This window comes from Rhamphochromis sp. 'chilingali' (assembly GCF_963969265.1).
Source record: "Rhamphochromis sp. 'chilingali' genome assembly, chromosome: 7".
Classification (NCBI taxonomy): Eukaryota; Metazoa; Chordata; class Actinopteri; order Cichliformes; family Cichlidae; genus Rhamphochromis; species Rhamphochromis sp. 'chilingali'.
The window spans coordinates 29234623-29260429 of NC_137934.1; the positions used below are offsets into that span (position 1 = coordinate 29234623).

The following is a 25807-nucleotide window of genomic DNA, read 5'->3' on the forward strand; positions in this document are numbered from 1 at the left end:
AAGGGCAGAGCAGGCTGTACCTGCTGCGGAGACTCAGGTCGTTTGGAGTGGAGGGCCCACTCCTGAAGACCTTCTATGACTCTGTTGTGGCTTCTGCTATCTTTTATGGCGTGGTCTGCTGGGGCGGCAGCATCTCTGCTGGGGACAGGAAGAGACTGAACAGGGTGATCCGAAGGGCCAGCTCTGTTCTAGGATGCCCTCTGGACCCAGTGGAGGTGGTGAGTGACAGGAGAACGGCGGCTAAGCTGTCATCCCTGATGGACAACATCTCCCACCCCATGCAGCAGACTGTGACAGCACTGAGCAGCTCCTTCAGTGGGAGACTGCGGCACCCACGGTGTGGGACGGAGAGATTTCGCAGGTCTTTCCTCCCCACTGCTGTCAGACTCCATAATAAAGACTTTAACTGATCAAGCACACACATCCATACATATGCAATAATACTAAGTGCAATAATCCTTTCTGTCATCGTTGTATTTTTACTCAGTTGTATATAGTATTTGTATTTGTATTCTATTTTTATCTTATTGTATATTTATTTTATTTTATTCTACTGTATATAGTATTTTATTTTATTCTATTCTGTACAGTTGTGTACTGTATTTATTCTTATTGTATTCTAATTTTTGCCTCATAACTTTTGCACTGTCCACTCCTGCTGTGACAAAACAAATTTCCCACGTGTGGGACTAATAAAGGTTATCTTATCTTATTCTCTTTCAAAAAAGATAATCTTTCACAGTGCAACTTTCTTTCAAACAAAGGACACAAATCCAACATATGCCCTGCTCCACAAAACAAGAAAACCTTGGTCACAACTGAACCACTCTCTTGCCTCAACACTGGCCCAATCTTCCCTTCCACCTTGGCCACTGCAGCAAAACTACTCTGCTTAGCCTTAGGGTAAAACTGAGACTTACCATTCCTAGCCTCCTTTCTGATGGCTGTCGGAGGATCCTGTATATCTCCAAACAATGGGTCACTTGCGATCTTAACTTGCCTTTCGACAAACTCAACAACATCGCAAAAAACCACTTTACGTTGAAACCTCTCCTGCAGATCGCAGACAACATTCCTCCACTTATCCCTGAGCTTATAAGGCAACTTTTTTATAACTGCTTGCATATTAGCAAGCAGTTATAAAAAAGTTGCAAGGACTCAACGTCTCCCATTGCATTACAACATTGCCTTAATAAAAACCCATATTCCTGCAAAGCCTTCACATCATCAGATTTTATAGGTGGCCATTTACTGACCCTTTCAATGTAGGCAGCAGCAATTTTCAGCGAATTGCCAAAGTTCTCCTGGAGCAAAGATTTAGCTTTAGCATATCCATACTCAGCAGGCATATACTGACAGCTTCTGACCATTTCTCTTGGATGGCCTCTAGTGTATTGCTCGAGAAAATATAAACAATCCTTAGCACTGTGAGCTTGACTCTCCACCATGTGCTCAAAAGCTCTCATAAATGTTTGATATTGTAAAGGATCACCATCAAAGAACTGAATGTCACGCCTTGGTAACAAAAGCAGAGACTGCTGCTCAGCCAATAAAGTTGTAATTTCATTCTGTTTCTTCAAAACTGTGACTAGATGATCATGACCCTCACCACCTTGCACTGTATGTGTAAGAGGTTTTGATTGTGCGTGAGACTGCGACATCATCTGAGTAGTTGAAACTGCACCTGGAAATACTTGTGGCTTCGTCTCTGACTGTTCCAATGAAACGACCTTAGGCTGAGAAATATTTTTAACCTTGGGCCTTACATCCAATACATGCGCTTGATGATCACTTGCATCAACACCCTGATATGGTCGCTCTGGCAACACAGGTTTGAACGTCGGAGCATTAGGATTTAAGACACCTAAACGCCCCTGCTCTCGTTCTAAATACGAATTCATTCCATCAGATTCACCATTAACAGCACTTGAGACTCGGGACATTTCAGAAGCTTTTAAAACATTCACCTTTGCTGCTGAGGCTGCTATTTCAGTTTCTAAGTCAAGCAGCTCTTTTCTTTTCTTAAGCTGTATTTCTTGTTCTTCAAAAGCATGCTTTTCTTTCAACAACCTCTGTCGAACAAGAAGGGCAGCCATGTCAGCTTCTGCCATTATGCGTGCTGACAAGGCAGATGAAACCATTGAGCCACTGAGTGATGATTTGCTTTTCCTACAACTTTTGTTTGCAACATTAGAGATGCTATCACTTGGATTAACATCATCTATCGCAGTACCTTTACCAACATTCCCTGCGTGCCTAGAAGCACCAGAACCATTTCCAGCAGGTAATACATCAGAGGAATCAACACCAGGTGGATTTAACTGTGGCAAATCAAGCTCAGACACCTGGTTTTTGCTCTGAGGGTTTCCCTTTGCATCTTGAAGCCATTTCTTTATCTCTTCCATAAACTCGGTATTATGTGCTCGCACACTTATGAACCAAGCAATTTACTTTTTCTTGCTCTTCTTGAGGAAGCAAAGGAAGCAAGGTTTCATGCAGATGAGTTGCCTCATTAAGCAACACAGACAAATTCTCTAACTGAGCCTGAACAGTGGAAACATTATCTTCAGATTGCTTTAACTCTTTAATAACCTTTATGACCTTTTTAATTTTATTAATCTTAGTGTGATGTTCTGTTTGAAGCCTTTCAATCTGATTCTCCAAAGCATTAGCAGTTGGTTTTGGCTGTCTTTTCTTTCCATCCACATCACCACATTGTATTAATTGGTGTGTCTCCATTTTTTTCAAAACATTACAAAATCCAAACGCTGAACTGCACCTATGCCACGCAGCCTCATTCCAACACATCAACTTGATGACATTCCCTTCAATAAACCTTGGACACACACAATTAACAGGAGCAATATCCCCTCTATCTGCCTATTAAACCTAACTAACTCAACCTAGTCTTCCGTACATACTAGCGGTGGGTATTTATGTACCTCCATACCGTCAGCTGTGAGGAAGACAAACTGGATGCGTCTAACAGCATCACCATCAACACAGGAGCACCACAGGGATGTGTCCTCTCGCCACTGACCTAAGTTGAAGAGCCCCCGAGTTGGCTTGATTTCTATATTGCTTAGAATTAAGATTATTTTAATTTTTCCAATTAATGAGGACTTTTTTTTTTTTTGGCAATGCATAGTGCAGTGAAAACCATGTGGGCTATATTCTTTTCTAATCTAAGTTGCCCAACAAACACACTAAAGGGGAAGTTGGAATGTTACATTTCAGACACTTTGATAAGTCTTCACATATCTCACTCCAACAATTCTGAGCTGGTGGACAGAATCAAAGAGTGTGGATGTAATTGTCCGGTGTATTGGCTTGACAGTGTGAGCAGTTGTTGGAGGACAAAAAGACCATTTTGAACATCCGATAACCTGTATAGTGTACTCTATGTAATATTTTGTATTGAATTAACTGAAGACCGGGCTTTGTAATTAAATGAAAGGTTTTTATGCATACCTAAGTGTAACCATGATTTACATCAGCCATTGGAATGTGCTTGGTGCATTGGTAATCCTCTGTGGCATCCAATTAAACTCCCAGAATGCTAATGGGCAGACAAAGGCAGTCTTCGCTTTATCCTTCTCCTCCATTTCAATTTGGTAGTATCCTGACTTGAGGTCTAGCACTGAGAACCACTTTGATCCTGCAAGTGCGGAGAAGGTGTCTTCCAGTTTAGGCAGAGCATAAGCATCTTTGATTGTTTGCAGATTGAGTTTGCGGTAGTCAATACAAAGACGTACACTGCGGTTCTTTTTGTGCGCAACCACAATTGGAGAGGCAAATGGTGAGTCGGATTCTCTGATAACTCCGGAGTCAAGAAGTTCTTGCAGGTGTTTCCTTACAGCATCAAGATCTTGAGGATGAATTGGTCGTGGTCTTTGCTTGAAAGTGGTTGGATCAGACAATTTGATTTGGTGTTTAACTTTGTCGGTCCTGCCAAAATCCAGATTGTGTTTGGCAAATACTTCAGGAATACTGTTGAGCTTTTAAACAATGTGTTTTCTCCAGTCTGAAGTTAAAGGGGAATCTCCAAAGTTGTATTGTGGTTGAGATGGAGGTAACGACTCTGTAGACTGGTCTGAATAATGGATGTGACTTCCTGGAAGGCACTGATTTCTGCAAAGATAGCTCGAGCTGGAATGTGGATTTCATGGTCAGACTCATTACTCACTACAACAGTCAGAAAACATGGCCAACGTTGAGGTAAGTCCACAAGGCAGGTTTTTACCATGAGTCCACCAGGCAGAGAACTGGAGGTGGGGTGTTCCAGAATAACTGCTATCTCACCTTGGAATAGCCTTGTGATAAGGCATCCCTCAAGGACAGTGGTTTGGCCGGGAGTAATGGTATGTGGTTGGTCTGACTTTAAGATTACAGGAGCATACTGGTCATTTAAATTCTGGACATGGCGGAGAATTTTATAAACTGCAATGTAACCGGAACCAGTTGGCAGGAATGACTGCTCAGGGTGGGTATCACAGTGTTTGCTGTAAGCAACATCAAGAGTGTTGGTGCCAACAAGTATCATTGGGTATGATTGCTGGACATCAGGCACGACAAGGACAAGTGTATCTACATCAATGGATGGACCAAGAAAATCAGCTGGGAACGTCATGTTAATCTCAATGTATCCCAGGTAAGGTACGGCTTGTCCATTTGCTCCTTCTACTTCCAACAGATCATTTAGTGGTTTCATTGGGTGGTCTGAAAGATAAGTATTATAGAAGGCATAAGGAATGGTAGTAACCTGAGAGCCAGTATCAAGAAGACAGTTGAAATGGTTGCCCTTGATTTGAATTTGTCCTGTGCTTTTGGTCCCCACAAGCCCTTTTGGCAGCAATGGAAATTTGTTGTTCATTATGGTATCCCAGAACGGTTGCACAGTGACCAAGGCCCTGACTTTGAATCCAGAATCATCCGAGAGCTTTGTGAAATGGCTGGGATCCACAAAATAAGAACCACTCCATACCATCCAAGAAGCAATCCTGTTGAACGGTTTAACCAAACATTACTGGATATGCTAAGAACACTGACAGCTCAACAGAAATGTCATTAGAAAGATTTTGTAAAGCCCCTGGTGCATGCATACAATTGCACAAGAAATTATGTTACAGGTTTCTCACCATATGAGCTCATGTTTGGTCGCCAACCTCGCTTACCGGTGGACTTAGCCTTTGGACTACCCCTTGCCAAAGAAGGATCAACATCCCACACACAATATGTGGAAAAACTAAAGTCCCACCTGGAAGAAAGTTACAAGCTGGCCATTGAAAACTCAGAAAAAGTGATGAAACGTAACAAAAACAGATTTGATAAGAATATCACTGCATCACAGCTGAATGTTGGAGACAGAGTTCTTGTGAGGAACGTGCGGGTAAGAGGCAAACACAAGCTTGCAGATAAATGGGAGTCATCTGTGTACATTGTAGTGAAGAAAGCCGGCAATCTTCCTGTGTATACAGTTCGACCCGAAGGCCAAGACAAGCCCCTGAGGACTTTACATCGAGACCTCCTACTGCCCTGTGGGTATTTACCACCTTCTGAAAATGAAATGCTTACTAAGCAAAAGGGGAAAATGCCTGTGTTACCTGTGTCTCCTGTACATGCTGCTGCTGCTGCTGATGATGATGACAATGACAAAGGGGAACTCATCTCATACCTACCCGTTCCTTTCTTTGCTGAACCTGTCACATTCACAACAACCATTGACTTACCCAATACTCCGCAATCTGTTCAAGTTATCGACCAGCCAGATGACCCTGTAGTATTGGCTACAGTGGAAGCGAACACAGAGGAACCTATACCTGTACCTGTTGAAGAGGAACAAGTTATTGATAACGAAACCTTGGAAGCTGGCTTTGAGCCAGTTGAGCTTGCAGAAACCTCTCATGATGAAGAAAGTCTATCTTCTGATCCAGTTATTCCAGAACCATCCAGTAATAACTTGTCACAACACTCACCTACTGAATCAGAGCCTCTGAGTCCTGAGGCAGAACCGCCCTTAAGGCACTCAACCTGCACCAGGAATCCTCCTGATCGGCTGCAGTACATCAAGCCTGGTAAGCCTCTGTTAAAGAGCGTTCAGACCTTTCTGCATGAGTTAAGTTCTGTCTTCTCCTTCGCTCTTCAAGACGATGAAGAAGAGGATACGATGCCTTCACACCTCAGCCAACCAGTCATTCACTGCCAGCCTAGTCCATGTACAAGGACGTCCATGGGATTGAGGGGGGGGGGGGGAGTGTAACCATGGTACCATCTGACCCCACAAGACAGAAACCTGTCTTTGAGTGAAGATTTAAGGTGACAGGAAATATAAATAATATAAATAAATGCAGCTTGAATCTTTACTGAAGCTCAGTATTTGAAACAGAGTTCATTCACTGTTGTAATAATGATTGAAATTATAACTTTAATATTGGCCATATTATATGTACATTACCAAAGGGAGATGACTTTAGTCTCATGAACAACATTAGCTAATTGTTATTTACTAGCTAATCTTAAATGACTGTTCAGTACAGAAGTGAAGCCCAATAATCATGATTTCACAGTCCCTTGGTCTCAGCCTCAGATGCTTATCAAATCAAAGCTCATGTAGAAACAAACAAACAAATGAACAAAAGATTTTTCCTTCATTTCTGTCAAACAAAGCTGTATGAAACGTTTCCAGCTGTTAGTGTCATGGTTGCTAGGCAACCTGGGCAGACGGAGGCTAGACCGTCCCATTTCACAAGCCTCGCACTTCCGGCCTTAGCGGTCTTTGCGTATGCGGCCCTGGTGGACCGTTAAGGCTGCGTACTTTAAGGCTGCAGACCCTGAATTGGGATACAGCCCTGGTTGGCGTTCTTGTCAGATATTGACAAATTACAGACTACATACCAGTTGACAGCGTGCAATAACCCGGCCGATTCATTCACCTTTACACCCTCTCTCAATCGACTCAACGGTGAGTTATTTGTTTGTTTTGTTTTGTCACAATTAATGAAAATACGGAGCCGCGGTCGCGCATTCTAAAACGCCGGTAAGCTAATGCTAGGCTAGTGACAGTAAGTGCAATTACTGGTTTGATTTATTGAATATTGTTGTTTTTGTTTATTTCACTATGGCCGAATGTTGAATTAACGTATCAAGAGTTGAGCGAGTGATTTTATTTTTGTAGTTTTGTCCGTTTTGGATGTTTTTTGTTACTTTTCTGATTAAATGCCAAAACGGCCTATGAGACTTTTGAATTGAGTTGAACTCCCTTTAGATTATTGAACTTGTTGCGCAACACCTGTGATTAAATGTGTTAATTGATTAATTTTGGATAATGTTTATTAGCTTTGATGGGACCCATGAGAATGTTTTTGTATAATAGTATTTTGAATGAAATTCATTATAAGATGACTATAATATGTTATGATTTGTTTGGTTATTGGTTTATTGATTGTTGTATAAAATATGGCATTATTTGACTTTGTTATTTATGGATTTATGGATTTTGTTTTATCATGGCAGTCGAACGCTGTTAAAATTTAATATTGAATTTTAACAGCCTGTTGGCTAAGAAGTAGTGTTGAAACCATATCCTGGGTAGGGTGAACGCAGTGGCGTGTCTAGAAAATCTTTTTTGGGGTGGCCAGGTAGGGGCACAGATTTGGAGAAGGGTGGCAGATGTAATTGGCAGATAATGTTAAACAAAAATTCTACCAACCGTTAACCATAATTCAATAATCCTATAAACCTAATAACTGGATGCGCTTTTAACTTTTATTAGAATGAGATTTTCACCACTACAGTGAAAAGTGTTTAGATACTGTGTTGATAAAGTACAAGAGATACAATCAGTGCTTTGTCAGTTTATTCAGCATTCAAGGACAAGTATTTTTACTGACATATAGTGCACATATGTTTTGGGCTAAAACATTTTTGAACATTAAACTACAAACATTTTTAACATACAATTGGCAAATTAGCCAATGCAATGCAAAACTTATTTAAACTTATTAAAATATACTGAACTTTTAATAAGACTCTGTTACATGTTAAGAAGACAAGAAGTACAAAAACATTTGTGAACAGCAGCACTTGTAGTTGCAAAATATTTATGTTTTGAAAGAGAACATTTACTCAAGTACCTACTCTATGCTTCATTAAATATTATCAATGACTTAGAATAGGTAGATCCGCCTGTTACGGTGACGGGTGGCAAAACGTGTTACAAAGTCATCCAGGCTTAATGATCTTGCCCTTTTCCTCTCAATACTCAAAACTCCAATATTGCTAAGCCTCTCATCAGTCATAGTTGTTCGTAGATGATTTTTTCTAAGCTTTAGCACTGAAAAGCTACGTTCACAAGTAGCACTGCTGACAGGTAAAGCTAAAGCTATTCGACATAAATGAAAAAGCTGATGAAACACCTCTTTGTAAGGCTCTAGGAAGGTAGTAAACCCCAAAATACTGGAGAGTTCATTCCCACACCCTGCTCTCCTTTGAACAACCTTTCTAGCTTGATACAGCTCATGTTTGAGGTCTTCAATATCACAGTCATACAGACCAGCCAAGCTTACAACTATTTCCTCTGACAAAAAGCTCTTACTCTTGGGGTTTAGTGCCTGTATACCCCGCATAATATCACAATTGGTCTTGTTGAAGCGCTTCTCCATCTCTGCATGTACATGGTTAAGAATGGGGTAAAATACTTCCCTCTTAAACTTGTCCTTGTCATCCTCCTTACACCTGTGTTGCCCGATTGGAGAATCTACAAAATAACCCTTTAGCCTGAGGCTCTCTCTCTGCATCCTTCTCTTAACTGTCTCAGAGGCAACAGTACACTGTTCTGCAATATCCATTGCGTCTTGCCACAGCTCATCAAAACAGGATTCACTTCTATATTGGTCCAAGGTGTCTTGAAGTGCATGAATTAGGTCTACAGCCTTTGCTAGATCAAGAGATGGAGACTGAAGTACATCAGAAAGCAACTTAATTTCCCCTAGAATTTTTCTAAATGTGGATAAATTGCCAATAAATGTGAGGTCAATTTGTGCCAACAGACCCCGTGCCTCCACTGATCTGTCACCTGTCACCAAATAATCCCCAAACACCTAGTTGTGCACAAGTCTGTAAATGATTCTTTAAATCAGCTGTGTTGAAGTATGGAAACATCTGAAACCAGGAGGACCAGAACTGCACATCCCTACATTGAACATGGCACAAACTTTGGTAATATTGATGTATAAAGAACAACACTGGCTGATGATGAAATGCAGTCAGCTGGCATGGCGACACTGCCAGTATTAACCTGCAACCAAATCTGCAGCTCCACACAGCAATGTTACGACTTGGATTATATCTTATAACTAATAACTCTTATGCTAGCTCCCCCCAGTAGCCTACTGAAATATTCGGCGGTTGCAATAATTCTTTAAGTGTTATTTTTTCCTTGGTATTCTAATTTCACCGAAGTTTACTAAACTCAACAAACTTAATATTACTTACCAGGACATTTATTCTCCATATTCTTTCGCTGGAAAATAGCTTTCTGTGGTATGGGCTCAAAATGTGGTCATAAATATTTTGTACTTGTAAAAAAGATTTGTGTGTGCGTAAAAAAGATTTGTGTGTGCGTAAAAAAGATTTGTGTGTGCGTAAAAAAGATTTGTATGTGTAAAAAAGATTTGTGTGTGCGTAAAAAAGATTTGTGTGTGTGTAAAAAAGATTTGTGTGTGCGTAAAAAAGATTTGTGTGTGCGTAAAAAAGATTTGTGTGTGGACTTAGAAAAAAAACCCCTGCAAGTTACAAGTACGGATTTTTGACCCTATTTTTCTGATTGGTCAATGTCATGTCAATCACACATGTAACAATCCAATCAGAGAACAGATGGGTTAGGCTGTCAGAGGGGCGCTTTTTTGAACTGCAGGTCCTTGAAGGGTGATACCGTTTGAAGCTGGAGGATCGCTATATAAATATCCGATAGCGGCTAGGTCCCCTAACTTTCAGTAGCTGTTGAAAGGAAAAAGTTGTGGTATATCAGTGGTTAGAAATAACATTATTACTTTAGGATTAGTTTAACACAAAGTCTGGGCTGACCCAGGACCATTGCTGTGAGTCACAGTGCGCAGCATAAAAGTCCTTTCACATCGGATGCAGGATACGCTGCTAATGCTAACTGCTAACTAAAAGCAAAGGATCCAGAATTTGTTACGCTGGCTGCTGGGCTCTGTGGGTTTTTGCAGCTGCTCTACCTGTACTAGATGCACCTGCTCCTTGTCTTTTCTATCTCTGACTTGATGTCCTCTACAAAAGTTTTTTTTTTTTTTTTTTTTTTTTGCTAGTTCTTCAAATGCTCAATAAAAACATGTATGCTAATTCAAACCGAAGAAAGCTTTGTGATGAAGACTGTCATTTCCAAAACACTACCCACCCCCACCCCGCGGTCCGCAGTGCTGTTGAAAAGGCTGTTGAAGTCCCTGTATTAAACACGTAGACCTGTGACACAAAAATCACCAAACTTGGACGACCACAGACTGTTTTCCTTCGTGGTGATGAAGGAAAACGCTGGGTTGGCATGTAAAAGGGCATTTATTCCCTTCAAAGACCTGCAGTTCAAAAAAAGCGCCCTTCTGACAGCCAAACCCATCTGTTCTCTGATTGGATTGTTACATTTGTGATTGACATGACATTGACCAATCAGATGAAAGGAAGAAAAATAGGGTCAAAATTCATACTTGTAACTTGCAGGGGGGTTTTTTTGGCTAAGTCCACACACATTTTTTTTATGCACGCACAAATCTTTTTTTACACATACAAATTTTTACGCACACAAATCTTTATTTTTTTAAACACATACAAATCCTGATTTACAAGTACAAAATATTTATGACCACATTTTGAGCCCATAGGAAATGGGCTGCTTCACTCTTGTAATCCAGGTGCTGGCACAACATAACATTCAGAAATCAGAATTGTTTTGACTTAGTTTGTTATTGAAGGGTTTGGGATTTGATTGATCCAGCTTATAATTGAGCATTATGTGGGCTAGTGTTTTTTTTTTTTTTTAAACTAATCAGAGCAAAATAAATATTTTATATTTGCAATGTGTCTCAAGTGTCCTACCCTTGAAATGAAAGACATGTCACAGATTGAGATTTTTATTTCTCTATATGTTCATATGCCATAAAAACAAAACAAGGATTCAGTTCTGCTGGACAGCACTACTCATGCTTCACTTTATAACAGACACAGAACCCTGATGTATACAGAAGTGTATAGATCAGGGTTGGGGAACCTTCAGGCCTCAAGGGCCAGTGTCCTGCAGGTTTTAGATGTCCTTGATCCAACACAGCTGATTTAAATGGCTAAATTACCTCCTCAACATGTCTTGAAGTTCTCCAGAGGTAATGAACTAATATTTGATTCGGGTTTGTTGAACCAGGGTGCTATCTAAAACCTGCAGGACATCGGCCCTTGAGGAATGCAGATCCTCATACACAAACGACTGCACCTCAAAACACCAGCCTATTTAAAAACGTGAGGTTTGCAGATGGCATGGTGATCATGAGACTTGTGAAGGTTGGTGATGAGTCTGCATACCAATGAGGGGTTAAACAGCTGAACATGCTCCTTCAGGTTTCAGGGATCCAGTCTGTTGCCACCTAATACAAAATTATCAAAGAGGCCCAGAAGAGGATGGACCTCCTGCACCAGCTCAGGAGCTATTGGTCCATTTCTACTCTGCAGTAATCCAGTCTGTTTACTGCATGACCATCAGTGTATTAATCAAACCAAAGAGGACGAGAACAGACTACAGTGGACAAGTCAGGTCTGCAAGAAACGATTTGTACAAACTCAGAATTAGGAAACACTCACACCCAGGATACAACCTCTTCCAGTTCCTCCCTTTGGTAGGTGCTACAGAACAGCTTTTCACAGGCCATTGCTTACATGTTGTCTCTACTAAAACGTCCACCACAGCTTTTACTGAAACAAACCATGCAGTAAATACTCTTTGGTTATACCTATATTACACATACTCAAATTGATTGATAGGTAATTTATTTCAACATGTGAACCAATATACAAGTACATTTAGAAAAGAAATGAGAGAAAAAAATATACTATACAAATTCACATAACTCTCTCCCTCCATCTATATATAGAACCAGTTACCCACCACTATGAATAGGCTATACATGTTCATCTGTGGCACATTGCTACTGTCTGTTTCCATGTTCTCTTAGGTACATTGAAAGCAATAAAGAGCATGGAATTAAGAAAAAACTGAGCCCAGTGCAGACAGAACTTAGTAAAAACAATGTTTCATTACTGTATACCGTTTTTACAGACAACAAAGACGGCTGAGCCTGTTAAAACTGGACATACGAGGAGTGCCCCCCTTCGTGGACTCTGCAGTACTCCTGTCCTGGCACGGCTCTCTTCTTACAGACTTTTCCTCTTTTTGTGAGGCCATTGCACAGCTGACGGCCTGACACTGAGCTGAAGGCAGAAAAACAGAAAGATGCCCTTTAACAATTCATATTTCCCCTTTACTCATTATAATGAGGTTATATTGGAGGGTAATTATTAATTCCACAGTTTCAAATAATGAGGTCAGTATACATTGAAACAACTCCTATAGGCCAAAAGCTCTTGGAGACTCTTACTTCTATTTCTGTATGATTTCAGTGAAAACTGGTATCAGTAACATAGCAATGAACTGGCAGCTAGAATCCCTAACATGACATGCTCATTTCAAATGTCAGGGTTACACACACACACACACACACACACACACCCACCCACCCACACACCAAAGTACATTAAATCACAGTCCATATAAACAATTTAGCTCTTCAAACAGAAAAAATAAATAAATAAAATATGTGCATGTAACTGGAGCTACTGACCTGTTGCTGACTAACGATGGAGTGGGTCTTGCACTTCGTGAATCATTCCCTAAATCAGACGAGTCAGTGACTGAATCAAAAACACCTTCCAGGTTACTCAGGGGTATATCGTAACAAAGAGCCTAAAACAGATTTCAATTAAACAATATTTGTCTTGCTTGCCACTAGTGATGCACTGAGAATACAGTTTTTGCATTTCTGAAAGCATTAACTCAGTTTGCTTACCGCTAAAGAAAGTGGCTTTGGTATAAACCTGGAAGTGGAGTGATTTGGTTTACCAATTACTGGCATAAGCCTCGACTCTGGCGTAAGCTTCCTCTGAGGTGGAGACACAGCTGATATGCCAAGTTCACCTGAACACAAACATGTTTGACAGCAAAACTGAGAAGCTGAATTTATAGAAAGAGCACTGCTCTTGAACAGGATTCACTGTAAAAAGGTTCAGCATGTGTTTCCCACCTGATAAAAAGCTGTCCGGATTCAATAGGTCGTCTTCCTCAATGATGTCATCTTTTTCATCTCTGAGCACAAAAGGATAGAAAATAGGTCCAATAGATGCAAAAGGAATCATTGTTAATTTGGTGTAGACAATAATACATGTTCTACTGCCTGAAGCTCTTACTGACCGTGTAGAGTTCAAAATTCATTTTTTACTCGAACAAATCATCAGTTACCAGTTTGAGCACTGACCAGTGAACTCAAGAGTTTCTGATTGAGTCGGATTAAATCATTAGCCAAGTTTAACATCTACAACATTGTGCTCATTTAATAAATTACTGTCTCTATATCAGGGGTCCCCAATCCCAGTCCATGAGGGCCGGTGTCCCTGCAGGTTTTAGATGTGTCCTTGATCCATCACAGCTGATTTAAATGGATAAATTACCTTCTCAACATGTCTTGAAGTTCTTGGTAATGAACTAATCATGTGATTCAGGTGTGTTGACCCAGGGTGAGATCTAAAACCTGCAGGGACACCAGCCCTCGTGGACTGGGATTGGGGACCCCTGCTCTATATTATAATTGATAGCTGCAACCAGTGTCCATCAGCAAGCAGACGTCACCCCTCTTCCATGTCCAGTTTCAAAACACCAAGATGGTGATGGCCTTAACATTCAGTGAAGTCCGTTAAATTGAACATTTTCAAAGACCAATACGCAAGTTGCAGTTCTAGTGTGCAACATACTCACTTGCAAGGCTGCTTCTGCGGTTCCACAATGGTGCACGAGCTGAGTAGCAGTGGACTGGTCAGCTTTTTCGTGATCTTGAAGCATGCCCACAGCTGATTCACAAACCAGTGACCTGCAGAAACAAAATTCACACTGTGACAAATGCTTCAGAAAACTGCAGCTAATGTATTTTCCTCATAAGTGACTTTATGTTTATACCCAGAGACAGAGTGAGCAGCAGCAGGCTGAGGCTGGTGAGATCCAGCGCTGGCTGCTGGTTGACTTCAGCAACTGCATTCAGAGGCACAGTTAGCAGCAGCATGGCTCGAGAGAAACCAGGACAGTGCAGGAATGTCAGCAGGACTGCACACAGTACAAAGTAGCCTGTGTGTGTGATGCACGTCCATATAGCTGTCAGACTTAAACCTGTTCAAGCAAAAAAGCACAAGAAAAAGAATTCTTAAGTCATACAGAAACCTTTTTTTTTTTAGTCAAAGAGAATGTAAAGAATTAATTTCTAAATATGTCCTGCTGACAGTCAATTATCCAACTTCTCTGTAGCAGGAAAAGACCCTATAAAAAGGGAGTGTGCCCTATGGCTGCCGTGTCTCACCTGCCCATCCGAGGTAGCCCTGGATCATGTGAAGCCTGTCCTCTATGCGGCTCTGCATCTTATCGAGGTAGTGCAGCATGCCTCCCAGGGTGCTGTTCATGCGCTCCAACTTGTTCATCAGGTCAGTGTAGTACTGGGAGGTCTGATCCTGATACTGCAGAAACTCTATCATACTGTGGTCTACTCAGCCACATACAAAAAGATATGTAAGCACATTGCTTGGGGGGGGGGATAGTTTTATAAACTACAAATGATTTCAGCCATTTACCAATTTTCTGATAGATGTCCTGAGCTTGGTGTCTTACATCTGCCAGGTCCTTGACAATCGCCTTGTGGCTGTCCTGCACCTCAGAGCCCTGGATTTGAAGATGCTCGCTCACATTCTCTAAAATAAAAAATAAAAAATAATAAGGTGGACAGAAAGAATAAAATCCATGCTACATGATGTGGCATCAGGTGTGTTTACAGAGTTTTCTTAAAGAGAATTGCAGTTCAATATTTTATCTTATTTAAAAGGGGAAAGTTAAAACTTCCAGAAGTCATTCAGCACATCGAACTGTATCAGGTCATTTTCGAGTACTTTGACAAACAGTTTCTTTTATCCATGGTCAGTAGTAAACCCATTTACAAACTGCTGCAATTTGACTGTTAGCACATGAAAAGAGCCTTTATGTCGGATTATTTGCAGTCGCGCCCAAAGTCAATTTTAACAGAATAGAATAAAAATACAGAAAAATGTAAAATTCTCACCCATTCTTTGTGTAATTCCCTGAATGAGCTGAGCTACCAACTCCTGTCCAGAGGCGATGAGAGCTTTTTCCTGACCCAGACGCTCCAGGTTGTCCCTCAGTGAACTCGTCATCTGCTCCTGGCCCTCGTGGAGCTTCCCCTGTTGAGCCTGCAGAACACTGTGGCCTTCAAGCAGCTTGTCCAGTGATGCTGCAGTCAGTTCTTTCAACTCTACCTGGCCCTCCAGTTTGAAAATGATCCATGAATCCAAGAAACCACTGATTTGCAAAATAAAAATAATTTTATTTTATTTATTTTTTTTAAACCCAGCCTTACCTTCAGGTCCTTCATTGCATCTAGCTGGCTAGTGGCTGTGGAGATGAGTGCATTGACTGTGTGCTCTGCTCTGCGCCGGAAAAGCTGCTGTCGAGTTGCATAACAAACGGAGCGCGCTCGGTTGCTCACTATGTGGTAAGCATTCCATGTATCTGAATCCATGTCTGCTGTGCACTCTTTGATGGTCTAACACATAAAATTGAGATTAGCACACAACATTATATATTTTTTTCATTATATTTTTAAAGCCATTTCTGACAAGTACTACAAGATCGTATTTTTACCATCTCCTCTGTGCATAGGTACGTCTGGCGTCCCTCAATCTCTGCCTGGCAGTTAAACAGTTCCACTCCGAGCTTTGCGAGCTTTTCTTCTGAGAGGCTGTCACAGCTCGGCTTTAGCAGAGCGATCACCTACAGGAGGAGACGAACCAGAGAAACATGATTCCTCTGTTTAAACAATGTATTGAAAACTGTGCCATGAGAATTTTATATGAAAGACACTTAACACTGTTGCCCAGCCTTCTCCAAACTCAAACCTAATATTGTTCAAAAACATTTTATTTGTCCGTTGGATTAAATACACATTTTCAAGGCCCACATACCCTGTAATGACAGCTGTCCAATGGGCTGAGCTCCATCTGCTTTGCCTCAGCTAAAAACTTCTCATCTGCAGTTGCCATCTCAAACTGAGCGTCTTTGGCAAGATGTGCTGGAGCCACTGCAGCTGGTTGAAGAGGCGCTGCTGCTCGAGGTGCCTCTGTCAGCCTCAGCCACTCAAACAGCTCGTTGACCGCGAGACACTGACAGGCCAGCAGGAGGTGCAGGTAGTGGATGAGGTGACCCATGTCTGGATCAGAACATGACAAGGTGCACATGCAAATCATCAAACATGGGAAATACATTTCTCATAATCCCTGCAACCACACTACACTGTGCTCACTGCCCACACCATGGAGCCTGACTGGCATTTGCCAGAGAATACCAGAATTAGCAGGCCCACCACTGATGTTCTCTGCTGCACAACATTGCCTGGCCTCATGTAGCGAGAGTATGAAGGTAGTTCCTGGAGGAGGACAGAGTTGATATTACTGACTGGCCCCCCATGCTTTCCTTACCTTAATCCAGTAGAACACCTGTGGAACATTATGTTTCAACTAATTGAACACCAGCAGGTTGCATCTTAGACTGTCCGGATCTGGGAGGAGATTCCCTCAGGATACCATCACCATGCCCGGACCTTGTCAGGCATGCTTACAAGCACATTGCGCAGGGGGCAGGCAGGGGTCCATACAAATTACTAAGTACCATTATGACTAGCTGCAATTAAAATTTCCGCAAAGTGGACTAGCCTGCTGCATCATTTTTTTACTTTGATTTTCAATATGTCTTTGAATTCAGCCCTCTGTAAGGTGATCATTTTCATATCAGTGTAGATATGCAGCATGATTTTTTTTTAACCCTCAGATCTGATGTGTTGCTTTAATTTTCTTTTTTGTTGTTGAGCCGTGTACAAAAAGCAACAGAGCAAATCAGCCAACGCATCGAAACTATTGACCAGTGGAGAGAAGAACTAAAAATGTTTAACCAACTTAAATCCTGTGGATGTTAGGTGGTCGTATCGTAACACCCCTTGATAACGTGCCTAAACCACAGGGCAAAACCTGCTCAGGGACAGCTTTAGCAAAGAGCCCAAGGCAATGACCCGAGCACCAAACTGCCCAGAGCTCATTCCACTCAGGCATTTATGGAAATGTCCGGACTGGTCAGAGCTGTTCTGGTGGTGAGACCGTCAGCTACAAAACATTAGCCAGGTGGTTTCAACATTGTTGATGATCTGTGCATATTTAAACGAATATTGTGACGATGTTTAGCATTTAGCATTCTGTATATGACTATAAAGTGTTTCTGCTGCATTGGATGCATTAGACAATGTGGAAATAACAACTACCATTTATTTCTCTGATTGAATGAAGATCCTACCGAGGCTTGCCCAGGCATGCCCACTGCTGCAGCGCTCTGCTGAATACTTGCAGTAACATCATTTAATTAACAAATAATCACTTTTGCATAACTTAAACGGGACGGAAACGAAGCTAATTAGCTTACTGTAAAAATGTTAAGTTGTTTTCCCCGATTTTAAAATACTGCAGTCATTAAAAAATAACAAAAAATTAGCTATCATATTTTGCGAAATGTATGAACAGTTAAAATAAAAACGCCCTATTAAATGCATAAAATAGAATAATTTGTAAACATACCTGTTGTTCAAGGAGGTCCTTGACAAGGTAAAACACTCGCCCCCGTCCCCCTCACACAGCTGATTCAAATGACAGACACTAACTTTCTTCAACCCGTTTAAAGCTTCTCGTCACGACGAGGCCACAACCAATGGAATGGCAGACGTTCTTTAAAAAGGTGCGTTTCATTTTTTCACGGTTGAAACGTCCTGGACACGGCGGGAAAAAAAACCGGTATGCGCGGAATGTTTCGCAGAGGATGCTGAGCGGCGCCGCCCACCTGGAACAGCAGCGACAGTGAAGTTAAAACCAAACGAACCAACAGTGGAGCTAGAGTCAGCTGGTTGGCTCTGTGTATGCTCTGGGTGCATCCACGGTTTAAATTTAACTTCTGTTTGCGGTTGCCAAAACGCCGGATATCAGCAAATCTGAAACACAAATCAGGTGAATAAATGTCCTACCGCCAGCGTTACCCGGTTTTGTTCACGCTATCGTGTTTGTGTCACTGTGTTACTTTATAGTTGTCCAGTCAAAAAGAAACACGTGCATTGTGTTTCTAATCTCTCCTGGATTATTTTCAAGCTATTCCTATTCAGATGCATGAGCGGGGCTTTTTTTTTCTTCTCATGTTTAGAGGGTTTAAAACGCAGAATTGTAATCCTTTTATTGATTCGGTTTTGAAGATTCCGTGCTAAATACTGCTTAAAGATTTTAAACTAGCAACATCACAACAGCTCATGCTACAGCAGGCATGCTAGCACCTATTAGCAACCTAGCCGTGTGAACGCTAGTTCGTGTGAGTTTTCATGAGACTGCATTGCTAAAACAATGGACGATTCTGGCATCAAGAAGCAGAACTGGGACGTGAAGGAAACGGAGTTGTTTCTGGAAATTCTCAAGGAGCTGGACATGAAGAAGTGCTTAGACGGAAGGAAAGTGAGGAATAACAAACTGTTCAAAGTGGCACACAGGAGAATGACAGCGGCTGGTTATCACAGATCCGTGGACCAATTAAAGTTTCGCTGGAAACTTCTCAAAAGCGCATACTACAAGTGCAAGCGAGAGCCCGACTCCCCGGCCCCAACTAAAATACAGGGCTGGTGGCGCTATGAAAAGACGATGGTCGCTATTATGGAGTCCAGACACCCTCTGGTGGGACCCGGGGTTAACTCTGACAGAAGAGTCAGATGGCGAAGCATCAGTACTACACTGGCCGCAGCCCTGCCCGGACAATACCACCCAGAACCTGGATTTAATTGTAGGGGTGATAACCGTGGAGGCGGTGTCGTATGTAATTTACGATGACGTAGGAGGGCCATTGTAGGTATTAAAATAACTGAAATATGGCGCCTGGGAAGACGGGGATTAATTCCTTGGAAATTCAAAATTTCGGAAAGTAAATGTGTCGAATATTCTAATTTAAAGATATAAACTTATACAACTTTCAAAAGGGAAGACGTTCAAATATTCTGGCAGTATAAAGCCCTAAATTTAGAAGGAGAGAACCGGGATACAGTAATGTGCAAAAGTCTTGAGTCACTTCTCATTCAGTTATTTTGCTAGGAAAATGTGAAATGGGTGTGATGAATTATTGAGAAATCAAAGCATGCATGAAAATACAGAATATAAGGCAAAAACAGTTTGTACAACTCTAACAAGCTTGAAAGTCAATATTTGCTTTGATTGCCTTTTGACTTCTTTGTCTTCAAGAATAGATCTCCAGGCGTCTTGAAGGAAATTTTTGCTGCTTTTTGCCTCAGTTAAGATGATCCCACACTGCTTCAGTAATGTTGAAGTTCTGGGGAGATCAGTCCATGGCTGATCACGCCCCATTGTCTTTTTTTATTTATTTATTTATTTTTTTTATGTTCCATTGTCCAGTTATGCTTTTACTGCATTGGCCATGTGTCTGGGCTTTTGACCTGTTGAAAAATGATGCCGTTGCCAATCAGGTTTTTTGATAGTATTGCATGGTGGATCAAAATCTGATGGTATTATGGCAGTTTTGGCAAGATCAAAAACGCCACTGGCTGAAACGCAGCCCTAAACCATGACAGAACCTCCACATGTTTTACCGATAGCTGTAGACACTAACTCTTGTACCTCTTTCCTGACCTCCTCTGGACATCATTTGAACCAAAAATTTCACATTTAGATTCATCAGTTCATAAGACCCGAGCGTCTGATTTTCAACCTAGTTCTTGTTTAATTTGCATACCTCAGCCTCCTGATTTCCCTTCCTTAACAATGGCAAACCGTCTTCCACAGAGACAATTTCTGATGAAACCGAAGAGCCCAAAGCATCACACATGCAGGGTGGAAGCAAAAGATAAAGTATTGATGGGTGACTCAAGATGTTTGCACATTACTGTAGATTCAAATATTAAAGTGTCAAATTTAAAATGGGAAGAAAAAGATTTACAAAAAATCAAAAACAGATGCACTCCAATATTGAACTTGTATGTTTGTTATGAAAAAATCAGACTACAACTAAATTTGCAAGAAAACACACCCTTTCTCTGGCTCCATAATTAAACTTAAAATGGCCCAAATATGCCATAATAGTCAGTAGATCATGCTACATGATGTCATAGTCTGCTTGTTTTTTAATACATCTGGATTACAGTATACACTGATATTAGGTGTAGCTCACTTTTTTAAATTTAAATACAGTATACCTGTCTGGCAATCAGTTCTATATTCATTAAGACTGTAATGTCAGAGTGACTCTCTCAGTTACTGAAATAAGGTGTTTCTAATATTCTGTCAGGTAAGTAACGGTCTCGAATCATTTTCCAAACAAAACATAGGAAAAGCTTTCAGTATCAACATAGTCAAATTTACATTTTTACATATACAAAAATACACTGCTTCCTATTAAAGTGTTTCCATTACAAGGGTAATTCAGATTCCTGAATTAGTAGGTATGATGTTGTGTAGAAACATGTACAACACTAATAACAACACTATAATATCGATCAACAAAAACGCAACAATTTTAATTCTATATTAATCCAGGTGTACCCCAACAAACACTTAAATTATTGTCTCTGCAACATGTGTCCAAACACCACTGTTATTTTTTCCACTGCATCTTTAGTGGGGTTTATTCATATTTTCATGTGCGCTTCTATTGACTGTCTTTGTTTAATTGGGAGACTGGCAGTTGAGTGTGAGTCACGTGTTTCTAGGTTCAGTCAAACCAACAATATTCAGTTGCTCATTGACCACATACAGTGATACAGGCTGCAGTCCAAACACGAGAGAAATCGGATGTGCACACTGACTGGTTTCTGTACTTAAGCCTTTTTTTGTCCTGCAAACCCAGAACTGGGTAAAGGATGCCGTTTCATAATGACCTATGACAGGGAAACCAGGCTGTGGCAGCATTTTACTGGAGGAGGGAGGGGAATCTGATTACTGACCACCTGTCAACTAGGATTTATCATATATGTGTGAGTTTGTTTTGTTTTTTTGCTTTAACCTGATTTCTCATAGTAATCGGGTTTCTCATATGCATGGACACAAAGATCTGAACACAAATTGATTGTCTTTGGAGTGGTGACGTTTTTAGTGTTGATTCTTGTCTGGATTCATTCCCTGAGTTGATTTATTTTTGGTCTGTAAAATGTACACAGTTTAATATCTTCAAACAACAACGTGTGAAACCCTTGTTACAGTGGAAAATGCGTCATCATGGTGATTTTTAATCACTGGCATCATGTTATCTCGATGTTCCTGCTGTAACCTGCTGCCTGCTTTGGTTTCAGATCAAAATGGACCCTGAGATGGACTCTCAGCTTAAGATTGGCTTTATCGGTGCAGGGAACATGGCGTTTGGCATCGCCAAAGGCATCTTATCCGGTGAGTGTAGAGAGAACTGAAGAAGTGAGGAGGACTGGAATGAAGGACACATTAGTATTTAATAAATGTTCTCTTTGTAGGAAATGTCCTTCCTGCAAACGTCAAAGTTAGTGCACCATCCTCAAGGAATCTGGGACGCTTTCAGGTATTGTGGAGGTTTTTTTTCCATCTTGTTTATTGTTCTATCATTTAAGTTCTCAGTGTGAATCATTTTGCATTGAAGTAAGCAGTTATGGTGAAGATCAGTTTACAGTTCAGTCTAAAACTAGTGAAGCAGCCAGTTATTTTTAAGCAGCGTAAGTATTTGTAACATTTTTACCTTTTTGTAGACATGGTCCCTATTCTGGGAATCAGGTTTACTAACAACTGAATTTTTTAACTCTGAGATGAGGAAAATTCTGGCTTTTCTGTTCCAGAAAGACGGTTAACTTAAACTTTGAGTCAGTCAATCGGTAAACTCTGTGAACTTAACCTGCTCTGAGTTTCTTTCTCTTCCCTCTTGCTGCACCTAAAACGACTGACTGACATCCACGTTCATTTCTTCATTCATAAAGTCACCATCAGAGGACATACTGGAGTAAATGAAACTGCAAAAGTTTGTTTTAAAAATGCTAAAATCCCAGTTAGATGATGTGGGTTTTTTGTAATTAACATGAGCACTTTTACGATCATTCATTCGTCTATATTTAGGGATGGAAATGGCGATTACATCATTGATCTATGACCTGGTCAGAATATAAAATCTGTGCTCCCCATCTTTCTAACGCTAATACTTTGTATAATAATGCAGGTGTCAGGCTGTCAGTTAGGTTCCTGTACCGCTAACATTTACTTCCCTTTATTGTAGCAATCTGTTTCAATCAAACGTATATAAAACTGATCAATGATCAATCATTTGTCCTTATTAAAAAAAAAAATGTCTGCCACAGCTGGGATGTTGGGGATGATGTGACTGTGAACCTGACATGACTTTAAGGCAAAACTGCAGACAGTCTGTTTTCTAAGCAGTTCATGTTAAAATGTGGTCACAGGTTGAAATTCAGTCATTAAATGATGCCTCCATGTTTTGAAAGGTACAATGTCTGAAATTCAGAATCTGAACTCGATGTATTTTCTACTGAAAATCACCTTAAATGGTCTCATTGGGTCAGCCTGAACCAGATCCACATAAAGGTTTCTTGTCAAAGGTTATTTTAAGGATCATTAAAGCGCGTCCTGACCAGAGTCCATTTATCAGTCTCAGTGTTAATGAAGTCAGAGATCATTTTTTAAGTCAGTTCCTAGATTACGGCCATCGTCTTTCGGCTTGCATCAATAGATCAGTGCATCAAAGTTTAGTTTAGATTTTAAAAAACAAGGAAGCGTTGGATTTCTCAAGCCCGGTGTGAAACCACTGGGTTTTATGAAGGGGTATTACAATTTTTCACAAGCCCCAAATGTTTGTTTTTTTTCTTTTCAGTTGTCACTAAAGCTGACATGGGAGGTCTTCTGGCTGTCACAGCTAATCATAAGTGTGGAAAGCTGACAAACAGAAAGTAAAGTCATATCTTAGCAACACTGTGACCAATAGAAATAAAAACCTTATTGCATCTGGCCACTACAGGGCACCGCAATAAACAATACTGCATTTTCTCTTAACTTAAGTGACAAAAATAACAAGGGGTTAACTTTGTCTCTCCTCTGAGCATCAGCTCAGCCCTGGCCATGGTCTACCTGGGAGCTAAAGGAGACACTGCAGCTCAGATCGCTCAGGTCAGCTCACTGTCACTTGTTCCCTGCACCAGCTGTCAGTTGATCGGCGAGCATGATTGTGCAACTTCAAGCCCTCGTTACAGTTTAAAAGCAGTCAAATGTGGCTGTCTGTGTTTTTCTATACAGAAGAAATAATTTTATTTTGTTGTTTTGATTTGTCTTTATATATGTCTTATATATATATATATATATATATATATATATATATATATATATATATATATATATATATATATATATATATATATATAAAAAATCTGAAATTTTTTGCTACAAGCGTGCTGGCTGGCTGAATAGTAAACTAACTAATAAACTAATAATTCTTGTCCTCGGTAGATTTATAAATAAATAAATTTTGGGGTTTCATTTAACATCTTTGAAAAGCTTAATTTTCTATGTATCCAAAACACTGAACCCCAAGATGTTTCCAGTGGGACATCAGAAATTTGTGTCTACCATATGAGGATGGAGTGTGTTATATAAATGGCATGAAAGTCCATAAAACGCACAAGCAGTATAGTTACTGAGAGCATGATGTTCAGTGAGACTGACAGTATGTTAAAGGTTATTATTAAACCTGATGCTGAAAGAATAAAGTTGTCCAGTTTCTACCTTTGGACCATAAATTGTTACATTAGGGTCGCTCAGGCTCAGTGTCACATCCTTTCAGTCTCTGTCTTCAATGCCACACAGGCCCTCTCATTCAGCTCAGGTGAAGGCGTCCATGCAGACTGCCAGAAACTGAACGCTGACATCAACTCACCATCTGCATCCTACATCCTGAAACTAGCCAACCGTCTTTATGGAGAAAACACTGCCCACTTCCTCCCAGTGAGTGTCCACATCAATGATTCTCTTCATAAAGTTCTTCATTACAAAGACTGGATTAATAAACAGATGTCTGCTCTCTGCAGGACTTCCTTGACGCCACACAGAAGTACTACCAGGCAGACCTGAAGACTGTGGACTTCATCGGAGCTCCAGAGGCGTGCAGAGCAGAGATCAACAGCTGGGTCGAGCAGCAGACAGAAAGTGAGAATGTGCATCTTCCACAGCCTGAACAGCAGGGAATCATTTTAGCATCCTCTGTGGATTATAATGAAATATTGTTGTTTCTGTATTTCCTTTCAGATAAGATAAAAGACCTTCTGAAGCCAGGAACAGTAAACGCAGATACCAGACTGGCTCTGGTCAATGCTGTCTACTTCAAGGGCAACTGGAAGAACCCGTTTAAAGAGCCAAACACCAAAGAGATGCCCTTTAAAATCAAACAGGTAGAAATTTAACTGAAGGTTACAAATTCTGGACACAAAGTCTGAATACAGGAAACTGTAAAATGTTTAATTTTGATCATTTAACAGACTGCTTCTGATTTCATGTATAAAATGAATTTAAATATGAGCAAAAGAAATATGACAAAATGTATTAACTGTGTTCCAGCTGGAGAAGGAGCTAACATAGGAGAGGCTGAATGAATGGACCGACAGGAAAAACATGGAAGTTGATTTAGAAGTTCTTGTTGACCTGCCAAAGTTCAAGCTGGAGGAAGACTACGAGCTGAATGAACCTCTGACTAAACTGGGTATGAAGGACGTGTTCTGTGCAGGAAGCGCTGACCTGTCTGGCATGAACGGTGAAGGGGGGCTCTTCCTGTCTACGGTGGCCCACAAGGTCTTTGTGGAGGTGAACGAGGAGGGCACAGAGGCCGCTGCAGCCACAGGTGTTGTGTCCAGGAATCTTAGTTCTGGATGGACCAGATACTTCACAGCAGATCACCCCTTCCTCTTCTTCATCAGACACAACGAGACCAAGTCCGTCCTGTTCTTTGGCAGATTCTCATCTCCTCAGTAGACAGAAGCAGCAGAGGAAGATGATGTTGCAATTCAAATAAATACATCTATGAAATAAAGTAAATGGAGTTTTGTGTTGTGATGTTTTGCTATTTATAAAACTGTATTTTTCTCTGGAACATTTTATTACTTAATCAGACACACACGTGTCTCTTTTATTAAAAACAAAATGTTCTTTTACAAAATAGATGGTACTTGTATAAAATCACAAGTTCCACCAGCTTTAGAGAACATAGATACTGTGTCCTCCAGACTAAAGAGGAAACTCCAACTTATTATCAAGAGTCTGCAGCTCTGATGGTATGATGGTGCATCTATGAACTGGCAGTATGCTCTGGAAGGGCCCCAGCAATACTGAA

General features: G+C 40.7%; 1 protein-coding gene and 1 pseudogene across 2 annotated transcripts; one reads left to right on the top strand and one right to left on the bottom strand.

The window, feature by feature from the left end:
* Nucleotides 1-11470: 11470 nt before the first annotated feature.
* On the bottom strand, nt 11471-18159 carry LOC308399686 (protein brambleberry-like). The gene is made up of 13 exons (XM_080887055.1): nt 18004-18159; nt 16348-16592; nt 16028-16156; nt 15744-15929; nt 15429-15648; nt 14947-15063; nt 14679-14858; nt 14285-14491; nt 14087-14198; nt 13359-13420; nt 13125-13252; nt 12900-13021; nt 11471-12489 (listed from the first exon to the last, which is right to left on the bottom strand). Exons 2-13 carry the CDS (start codon nt 16588-16590, stop codon nt 12360-12362), a joined length of 1836 nt encoding a protein of 611 aa, XP_080743181.1. The 5' UTR covers nt 16591-16592; nt 18004-18159; the 3' UTR covers nt 11471-12359.
* Nucleotides 18160-18952: 793 nt separating this feature from the next.
* On the top strand, nt 18953-25517 carry LOC308399687 (leukocyte elastase inhibitor-like; annotated as a pseudogene). The gene is made up of 7 exons (XR_013974811.1): nt 18953-19302; nt 21753-21846; nt 21927-21991; nt 23538-23598; nt 24292-24429; nt 24513-24630; nt 24730-25517. The product of XR_013974811.1 is annotated as a leukocyte elastase inhibitor-like (transcript).
* Nucleotides 25518-25807: the final 290 nt, after the last annotated feature.

Bases quoted from the DNA above. Each gene is read 5' to 3' on its own strand.
- LOC308399686 (XM_080887055.1), bottom strand. From the start codon at position 16,590: ATGGGTCACCTCATCCACTACCTGCACCTCCTGCTGGCCTGTCAGTGT. The intron at 14,859-14,946 runs GTAAATGGCTGA...GTGGCTGAGTAG, and splicing joins GGACATCTATCAGAAAATTG to ACCACAGTATGATAGAGTTT. The intron at 14,199-14,284 runs GTATAAACATAA...TTGTTTCTGCAG, and splicing joins GCTGCTCACTCTGTCTCTGG to GTCACTGGTTTGTGAATCAG.